At 40.6% G+C, this 10,905-nt stretch overlaps 1 protein-coding gene across 1 annotated transcript in view; it reads left to right on the top strand.

Moving 5' to 3' along the window:
- Window positions 1-448: 448 nt before the first annotated feature.
- The window catches only part of pcdh9 (protocadherin 9), a gene marked incomplete at both ends in the record, with an annotated part of 197,682 nt that continues 187,225 nt past the window's right edge, over window positions 449-10,905 (top strand). The window contains one exon of the mRNA XM_083940113.1: window positions 449-3,484. Within this exon, the coding sequence (XP_083796239.1) occupies window positions 449-3,484 (3,036 nt within the window). The remainder of the gene's footprint in view (window positions 3,485-10,905) is intronic.

The following is a 10,905-nucleotide window of genomic DNA, read 5'->3' as shown; positions in this document are numbered from 1 at the left end:
TGGCCATAGGGGGTTTGAGGCGATGAAAATTCTGACTGACCATAAAATGTGGAGGATTTAGAAAGGGAGCAATAGACATGAATGGCTTCCTAAATGGTTGCTGCAGTGTTTTGTTGATTTTTTTCTTCTTATGAATTGCAAATAAGACCGTTGGACCAGATTTAATTGTGAATCATTTTTAAAAAAAATGAAAGTGGACAAAACAGCTGATTGTCTATGTGTGTGTGTGTGTGTGTGTGTGTGTGTGTGTGTGTGGGGGGGGGGTGTTAGTCCAATTTAATTAGTGTGCATGGCAAAGTTATTTAACTGAAGAGAAACTCTGTCATGTATTTGTAGGTTTGGCCGTGGAAGATTTCTGCCATCAAATGCAAGGAGTCGCTGCCTGTAACAACGTTGAATAGAAAGAAACCTTTTGAGTTGTGAAGACTGGAAACAGATTTACGCTGTCATGGATCTAAAAGACTATTACCTGTTGGGCACCCTACTTGCCTGCATTTGGCTTGATCCTTCAATAGCCCAAGAGCTAATCTACCCCATCAGAGAGGAGTTGCAAGAAAATGTCCTCATTGGAAACATACCAAAGGACCTAAACATTTCCCATACAAATGCTGCCACTGGAGCAAGTGCTAATCTTGTGTACCGGCTTGTCTCTAAAGCGGGAGATAACCCACTGGTCCGCGTTCTGAGCAGCACAGGCGAGATATTCACAACATCAAACCGGATCGACCGGGAGAAGTTGTGCCCCGGCCCCTCGTTTGAGGACAGTGAATGCTCCTTTGAAATTGAAGTGGTCATCCTCCCTAATGACTATTTCAGGCTGATTAAGATCAAAATAATTGTGAAAGACACAAACGATAATGCCCCCATGTTCCCGTCCCCTGTGATCAACATCTCCATCCCTGAGAACACGCTCATTAACAGCCGATTTGCTATTCCTTCTGCTACTGACCCAGACACTGGCCCCAACAGTGTCCACAAATATGAGCTGATCAACGGGCAAAGTAGCTTCGGCTTAGACATAGTTGAAACGCCTGAGGGGGAGAAGTGGCCCCAGCTCATTGTGCAGCAGAATCTGGACAGAGAGCAGAAGGATACTTATGTGATGAAGATCAAAGTGGAGGATGGTGGCAGCCCTCAGAAATCAAGCACTGCCATCCTTCAAGTCACAGTAACGGATGTCAATGATAACAGACCAGTGTTTAAAGAGAGTCAAATAGAAGTGCACATACCAGAGAACTCCGCTATTGGCACGTCTGTTGTGCAGCTTCAGGCCACAGATGCAGACATAGGGGCAAATGCAGAGATACGTTATGTCTTTGGCACTCAGGTGTCTCCCGCTACAAAAAGACTCTTTGCATTAAATACAACATCTGGCGTAATTACAGTGCAGAGGCTTCTGGACAGAGAGGAGACTGCTATTCATAAGCTCTCTGTCTTAGCCAGTGATGGAAGCTCTAGTCCTGCCAGAGCTACTGTTACCATAAATGTGACTGATGTGAATGACAATCCACCTAATATAGACCTGAGATACATAATCAGCCCCATTAATGGCACTGTTTTCCTCTCAGAGAAGGATCCCATCAATACCAAGATAGCGCTCATCACTGTGTCAGACAAAGACACTGACATCAACGGCAAGGTCATATGTTTCATAGAGAAGGATGTGCCCTTTCATCTCAAGGCTGTGTACGACAACCAGTATCTGTTAGAGACATCTGCGTTGCTCGACTATGAAGGGACAAAGGAATACAACTTTAAAATTGTAGCATCTGACTCCGGAAAACCAAGCTTGAATCAGACTGCCTTGGTAAGAGTGAGGCTGGAGGATGAAAATGACAACCCGCCTATTTTTACTCAGCCAGTTATTGAGCTGGCTGTTATGGAAAACAACAAACGTGACCTGTTCCTCACTACTCTCAGCGCCACAGACGAGGACAATGGGAAAAATGCGGAGATAGTTTATCAGCTGGGACCAAATGCATCGTTCTTCGATCTTGACCGCAAAACGGGGGTCCTGACTGCATCCAGGGTTTTTGACCGGGAGGATCAGGATAGGTTTCTCTTCACTGTAACAGCAAGGGATAATGGCACACCCCCTCTGCAAACGCAGGCAGCTGTTATTGTCACTGTGCTGGATGAAAATGATAACAACCCTAAGTTCACACACAACCACTTTCAGTTCTTTGTGTCTGAGAATCTTCCTAAATACAGCACAGTAGGTGTAATAACTGTGACAGATTCAGATGCTGGAGAAAATGCTGCTGTTTCTCTTTCCATACTGAATGACAATGAAAACTTTATACTGGATCCTTACTCTGGGGTTATAAAATCTAATGTGTCATTTGATAGGGAGCAACAGAGCTCCTACACTTTTGATGTCAAGGCTGTGGACAGTGGCAGGCCTCCTTGCTCCTCAGCTGCCAAGGTGACCATCAATGTCATCGATGTGAACGACAACACCCCCATTGTCATTTACCCCCCCTCCAACACATCTTTCAAGCTCGTTCCACTCTCCTCTATCCCAGGATCTGTGGTAGCAGAGGTGTTCGCTGTAGATGGTGATACAGGGATGAACGCAGAACTCAAATACACTATTGTGAGTGGGAACAACAAAGGTCTGTTCAGAATTGACCCTGTCACTGGGAATATTACTCTGGAGGAAAAACCAGCAATGACTGACATAGGCTTACACAGATTAGTGGTTAATATCAGTGACCTGGGATATCCCAAATCCCTCCATACGCTGGTGCTGGTATTTCTGTATGTCAATGACACTGTGGGCAACTCAACACTCATCTATGACCTCATCCGACGCACCATGGAGACCCCAATTGACCGAAACATTGGTGAAAGCAGTGAAACTTATCAAAGTGGTGACTATTTAACCATAATGATAGCCTTTGTTACCGGCGCCTTAGTGGTTATAATTGTCATCTTTGTCACTGTGCTTCTGCGCTGCCGCCACGCCTCGAGGTTCAAAGCTGCACAGAGGAAAAAACAGGGGGCTGAGTGGATGTCACCCAACACAGAGAACAAGCAGAACAAAAAGAAAAAGCGCAAGAAAAGGAAATCCCCCAAAAGCTCCCTGCTTAATTTTGTCACCATTGAGGGGAACAAACCTGACGATCCTGCCCACGAGCCAATCAACGGAACCATCAGCCTACCCACTGAGCTGGAGGAGCAAGGGATTGGACGTTTTGATTGGAATGCCACACCTACCACAACCTTCAAACCCAGCAGCCCAGACCTTGCCCGGCACTACAAATCCGCCTCGCCACAATCGGCCTTCCATCTCAAGGCCGACACACCGGTCTCCGTGAAGAAACATCACGTGATTCAGGAGCTCCCATTGGATAACACATTTGTTGGGGGCTGCGACACCCTTTCCAAGAGGTCATCTACGAGCTCCGACCACTTCAGTGCCTCAGAGTGCAGCTCCCAAGGAGGGTTCAAGACGAAGGGGCCCATGCACACCAGACAGCAGGTAAAAGAGCACTTTTACTGGTCTATAAGTACTGCCTATAACTGCCCTGTTCCACAGTGCTAAAGTGCCAGTCTAGATTAGAGACTCACTCTAAGCTACTGTGAAGCAAAAGAAAAGAGTGCAGGAGACTGCTTCAGCAAGTTCCACTATTTCTCAAACTTAAAGAAAAAAAGAGAAAAAGTAACTCAAACAACTGCTAATTAATGGAGTTTATTATGGACACAACAATCACATGCATAATTTTGGGGGAATGATAATAGACTGATGTTTTGTCCATTAATATATATTTAATTCTTATATAACAAAATGCAAGAGGGTGAGTGATTGCCTTGCCTTATTTTGTCTATTCAGCACCCAGGTTAGATCACTGGTAAAATGTACCAACATAGCATTAATTGTGACTCAATATTCTCTGTGAAAGAAACATTTTTTTCTTGCCTATCTACTCAGATTACTGTATTCATCATAGATAAATGCTGCACACATTTTCGCACACACAAAGTAGCTGACTTTTCACCTCTCTCCTCATAAAACTCTTGATTGTATTCATGTTTTGTTTTTTTTGTTTGTTTTGTTTTCGGTGTGTATTGTTACATCACAAAAGACTTTGTAACCTTCTCAACACCTGCAGCATTAACGACAGTCAATAATTAGTCTGCTGTGCTGGTATTGTGAATGTCACTGTAGGCTTTGCCACATCATCTAAGCTCGAATTAAATGCTTCCTCTCAAAGCACACTAGCGAACTGAGTGAGGCTTGTCTGGAACTTGATACACATCCAATTCAAAAAGGATTAGCCAATAATGAGCCTCAAATTTCAACGTAATCCATGCTGCTTTTTTATCAAAGCCTTATTAATTTTTCTGCTAATAAAGCGCCACTACACAACACACAGTTGGAACACACATGGACAAATGCAGGGTGCAGCAGAGAAGAGGGAAGAGAGAGTGTGCGGAGGGAGAAAAGGGAGGCAGAGTGAGAGTGTTGTCAGTGGATCAGGCATGACGGGTGGTGGTACTGAACCTTTAGGTGGCAGTGTTGCGCTGCATGGCACAGCCTGGAACTACGCCAACCTGCAGTGGACTTATAAATGCAAGGGAGGAGAAGAAAGGAGTGAAACCTATGTTGGTGTTCTTAGTGAAATACTCTTGCCTAATGATGTAGGGGCTGCACAGGGAAGATTGATAATGGCAGTTAGAGATGTGAGTGATAAGATCTATCCGGAAGAGAGAGAGAGAGAGAGAAAGAGAGAGTGGAATTACAGGGGTGACACTGTGTGACTGCTATCGATGCGTACCTCCGGGTCACTGCATCTGGGGTTGCATTTAATGCGTGTCTGTGTGAGAGGTAGCAGTCAAAAGAGGCATTCAGTTGGTGTCATTTGCCAGGCACTGTGTGTGTGTGTGTGTGTGTGTGTGTGTGTGTGTGTGTGTGTGTGTGTGTGTGTGTGTGTGTGTGTGTGTGTGTGTGTGTGTGTGTGTGTGTGAGAGATGAGACAAGGTGATGAAATGGGTGACGTGGAGGAGGACACATGAGATATGACACTATACTGTAAGCACAACTTCATTGATTCGCTCAGTCATCCCACAATGCCACACAAGATTTATTGAAATCAATAATTCTGACAAATGATTCAAAGAAGCACCCAAACAGAGCCAGCGTGTTCTATATAGTACCATTGATATTATAAATGATTTACTGTTGTAGATACTTTTGCTCACACACTCTGAAATTCTCTACAATTTGATTAATATTTCTCTGTTTACTTGTGTAGAGCATAAATGTAATCCTTTCAGAAGCCGAGGGTTGGAATTGACCTCAAGTTGTGCCTCGGGTCTAAAGCTCCTTTATTTTTACTTCTTAATGACACAAAGCGGTTCAGTTGAATCTTGCCAATCTAACCATTTTTATTCCATCATTTATTTATTTCATTAACACAGGACAGAATCTCATCTTATAATCATGTCATGTCATTCACAAATTCATTATCAAATCTGTATTTATTTATTCAACTATATTATTTCAATCTGAGTTACTCAAATGAATATGCCCTAATGCACTGTATTTGACTGCACACAAAGACAAGCTTTCTTATCTCCAGTTTATTCTTATTAGAAGGGAAAAGTAATTTTCTACCTTTCCACAATTTGCTAATATCTTTCTTTGGAGATTTGTAATGAAGACTATCTGGTTGGTTCTCAGTCATAATTGTTCTGAAACATCTCACCGATAAGGATGCCACTTCAGATATGAAGTTAAATGGCAGTTATTGATTGTGGTAAAATGATTGCGCTGACTTCACTGACACGTCCTACTGGAGAAAGCAGGATATAATATCAATGCCATTGTTACATCTGTATTTGATTGTTTTGCCCCATGTCACTTCTATTTGGTATTGATAAGCAGACACTCATCTAGAATTTCCAATTTCTTTTTTATTTCTGCTGGCACATTGGATAAAAACAGAGAGATTAGCTGTAATAATAATAATAATAATATATATATATATATATATAGTAAAAGCCTAAAAATTCCAATTAACTTTTGAGTGAATCCTTAAACAGACAGTACATCCAAAATGTAATATCATAAGATTATCATATCATATTCCCCCCCAGAGTTGGAGCGTAAAAGATAAGAACTGCATTATTAAAAGATTTCTTATACCTACATAGATGATTAAACTATGTCAATATCATCTAAAGTTATTTCTAGTTATTTCTCAGTTTTATGTGGGTATTAAATGTGGGTTGACTGCATTCGAAATTAATTTGGTAAGGTACTGAATTGTAACATTAAATAAAGCATCACAAAGTTATACGAAAGAATGAGTTTAGCATTTACTTTGTTGCCTTATGAGTAACAAACAATCATCAATCACCCATTGTTGCCTGAAGTTGACATAAAATTAAAAATTAAATGAAAGAGGATGTTCCAGAGAAGAAACGCATAAAGCTGAAGGGAATAGCTTTTAAAACTGACCTTCTGTCCCTTCTCTCTCAGCACCAATCACTCAATATATAAATAAAGAAACTGAAAGGAAATTGATTAACAAAAGTGATTGGGAGAACGATGGTGGAGAACAACAGTACAGCAAGTAAGCAGGTTTCAGCGGCGTCTGCCTCTCAGAGAATACAGAACATAGGGAATAGAAATAGCAGACATCTACAACAGTGTCATCATAGACGAATGCCAAGTGGAATCATCTTTATAGAGACCCCAGACTTAGCTGATAGCAATAGAAGAAATCCTTGCCTTTCCTTTCTTTTTTTTCCTCCACACTTATTATTTACCCTCCAGGGACCTGCATTAGTGTAAACAACACAGGAAAAAAGCATAAAAACACTGTCCTAGTTTCACAAGGCAACACAAGCATCTAAGAAACCAAGTATAATCATAGCCGCTTCCCTATCTTCTTTTCTTTCTTTCAGTTGTCTTACTCTTAGGGGCAGACAGACTGTAGATGTGGTTCACTAACATAACACGTGCCCAGTGGCTATGCATTTACCATGTACTGTGCTTGAGATCCTAAGGCTCATGTTAAGGACATATTAACATGGTTTTAGTGAGAGTGCAGGTTTTGAAAGTAGTCACCGACATGGTGGATTAAACATGCTAAATTGCTTAAAATCCATATTTAAAGTTCTCACTCTTCACCATTAAGCTTAAATGAATCCAATGGCGACTGTGAATTCAAGGCTGTTTACTGTGTGTTGAGTTAGCAAGCATATATAGATTCATATTTATATTGTTGCAGATACACAAGATGTGTCCTCTTTCCCGTCGCTTTGTTATGGTAATATACATTATATGCTAGAATGCACAATTATGAGCCTTATATATGGCTTTCAGTTGTGCAACATGGCCTGAACACCTCATGTGCAAAAAGGCTTAATTGCTGTGGGTTATTAGTGTTTTTCTTGCATGGCAGAAAAGATGCAAGCACTGAAAAGCCTTATGTGCCTACAGTTCAGTCAGCCCACAGTGCTTTTATGTGCTCTTCTGCAGCACAAACCTTGCCTTAGCTCAGCAGGGACAAAGCTCCCTTTTGTACAGCTTCAATATGGTTACATCAACAACTGGCAACATGTGCATATTAGGTGATCAAAAATAATTCTGGAGACTTTTGTTGACATTGTGTTCAATTATTCTGTCTGCATCCAACTTGCATATCATTCTCCTTCTTGTTGTGACCACTCCAGTGAAAATAGACTTGTATCACATTATCAGGCAACAGAAAATGAGCAGGCAGTTATGCAGTCGATGTAGTATTCAGTTTAAAGTGCAGACTGAGAGAAAGACCTGTGAGGAAGAACAGGGGATCTTTCTCGGGGTATTCCTGAAGTTGTCTTGTCAGTACATTTAATGAATGGACATTCTGTGCAAACAGGAGTTTGTACAGACCATTGTAATTATGGCGCCTTCGGGGAGTCGTCCTTCTTGTGCAGGTTCATTTGCCACATTAATAAGGGGATTAGTAGTACGTACGGGGGCTGATGGCAGCAGGAGAAGTTTGAGAAGATTAATGAACTATGACAATGTTGCACCTGAGGGGAAAAGTCTGTTGCAATATCTTCTGGGTTGTGCTGACACAGAGTTTGGCGGTATGAAAGAGGAAGATGGAGAGAGGCCAGTGATTGTTGCAGACTGTGATCATACATCCTTCTCCTCAGCTATCCTGTCACTTCTCCGGGACGCTGTGGTTGTGATCACACTGTACATGTCCATGATACTTTTATCTGAAGATGTTCCTGTGGATTAAAAATTTAAGGCCACTGACTTATAAAATCTCACCATTTCTGTGCATCTGAATAAATGCTTACACTGGATAAATAACTCGAAAGACGTAGTTCACTAAATCTTTGAGCAAATTCTGTGTTGTCTGCTGCCAAGATCACTTTAATAATCAATCAAACTACCGGTAGATGCAAAAAGAATAATCCATACTGCATTTTCTTATTGAGTAAAATGTAGCAAATCCTCAAAACAACTGTAGCTACAAGTAGATCGTAAGCCAATGAGTATGTAAGTGAAGTTTCTATCAAAGCTTTAAATCATCAGTGGAGGATTTTCAAGGCTCTTTACTGCAGAGAACATTGTATTTCTTTAAAAAAAACTTGTCATGTCTTTTAGGTCTAGGTGGGTAAAAGGAAATGAAATGGATTGCGGGCTATACTAAGGTAGTGGGTGTGAGTGCTACCAGAGTAGATTATTGCCCCAAGGGGGATCCAGTTTTGTCTGCACAAAACAACAAAATAAATCAAAGCTCCCTGTTGGTACACTGGCTGAACCATGGAGTTCATTTATGTGTTTTTATTTTCCTCTGTTGAGAAAAATGAAGTGCTACTGATATTTAATATATTTATATATTTATTTATTTATCTATAGCCTTTTGTTTGTTTTTTTCAGGGACAATATTGCCAAGACACATATACTGGCAAATTACCAGGAATTACAATCTTTTGTCAACATTTTTATTCATTTTCCTTTCTGTCTTAACCATTTTTTATACATGCGTTGAGATACCTTTCCTCATCATTACACTGTTATATTCTTTGAAACTTATCAAATATACTATTTTTGATGATGACAAATATTGTCATATATCAAAAGACCTTATGTGTGCGTGCATATGTGATTTTCTTTTTTTCTTACTCGGTTTGTTGTTTGTCCATCACATTTGGCTGGCAACCCATTTATCTCAAATTCATCGTCCATTGCAATTTCTCAAAGCAACTGATTGATGATCAATCTTTAGGGGGTTTGCTTTGTGAAATTAATGTTGTGCATGCACAAAAACCAAACTCATTGTGGCTTTTGTGGGACTGTCATTACTTCATTCATCTCTATGTTTTCACTAATCCACAAAACACATTTCCCATTTTTCTAAGGCAATCAATCAAGTTGACATACTAGCTTCATATTTTTTTCTAACACTGCATGACAAGAAAAAGACAAACTGCAGCTTATAACACTTACAGTATCAACACCTCATCGGAATTCTCTCAAATTTACCTTCAGTATAAGAGTAGAGGGTGGAAGAAAATGTTTCTTGACTACTTGCTTGTCTACAAAAAAATGATATAAAAAGATGAAGTTATGATGCTACTTCATTGTTTGAAGCCCCCCCCAACAACCCATTTCTCCTTTCCACTCCTCACTTGGCCCCTCCACCCACTCCTTATCTTCCCTGTCTCCAGACCACACCTTTCACCCATGTTTTATTGGGGTCAATGCAGTTACATGCAATGTTAAATCACCAAGGGTGTGTACACCTTTTGTGTTCTGATCATTGGTGACAGATGAGGGTTCTTTGTGTTCAGCACGTAGCCCCACTTTCCTCCTGTTACTATCCTCTCTCCCTTTATCATTAGAGAGAAGGGTGTGTGTGTAAAAGATGGGCAAAATGGTGCTGTATGTCCTGACACGACAAACCCAAAGGGAGACGTGTCCTTGTCATTGGTTTGATGTGTCAGGTGAAACACAGGCCGCTGCTCTGTCACTAGCGTGTGCCAGTGTCTAGACTAATAGTTGTGATAATGGCATTGCCAGCCAAAACCGCCCCTCAAGCAATGAGCCACACTTGACTTGAAATGTGACTGCCATTGACTGCTTTGCCACTGGGCCCCATAACTCACAAAGACTCTGTAACCCTCATTGATGTAAATCTTTCTTGTATATATGAGATGTTTCATGTAAATTGAACTCCTGGTAATCTTGCCTAATGTGCTGTGTTGAACAATAATGGACTTGTTTTTTTTTCCTTTCTTTTGTTTTATTTATTTGCCCTGCTTTCTCCTTTTCCTTTTTTTCATTGCTGGGTATACATTAATTACATCTGAAATAAACTCTGCCAGTTATTCAGTACACTGCAACTCCATTTCTGTTTAAAAAAAGCTTTATTTGAACAGTGCTATTCTACCTTTATAATTTCATAATAAATGTTTCAAAGAGACCATTTCTTTCTTGTTTTTAATTCGTCCATTTGTTCTCCTTCTGTGATGTTGTGATAAGACATTATGCATAAACTGGGATATGTTTCAGTCAAGCTACTACTTGTGAACCAGTTCTAATCAGCATTTTCCCGTAAACAAGTGCTTGGTCTGATTAAAATGCCAACTTGTGTATTTTAAGAAGCAAACAGATTTTCCAGTTTGACTGAATCCAGTATTTGAAATGAGGCACACAAAGCCACTGACACATAGCCAATCCAATAATTCACTTACAATGGAATTTTAATTCAAAGTTTATCTAAAGAAGCAGTTTGGTTTGGTGGAATTTTCCCTCTTTAACAAGTCACAAGCACACCGATATCCTTATGTATGTGTGCAGAGAAGGCATGCAGAATGTTGCGTATAGCCTTGCTGACCTAAATACATGGATGTCAATGAGATCAAGTGAGCAGCTGCTCTGAAACAGCT

This window comes from Echiichthys vipera (genome assembly GCF_963691815.1).
Source record: "Echiichthys vipera genome assembly, chromosome: 1".
Taxonomy (NCBI): domain Eukaryota; kingdom Metazoa; phylum Chordata; class Actinopteri; order Perciformes; family Trachinidae; genus Echiichthys; species Echiichthys vipera.
Note: the sequence above shows the minus strand (reverse complement) of the source record. Positions and strands in the feature narration are given on the sequence as shown.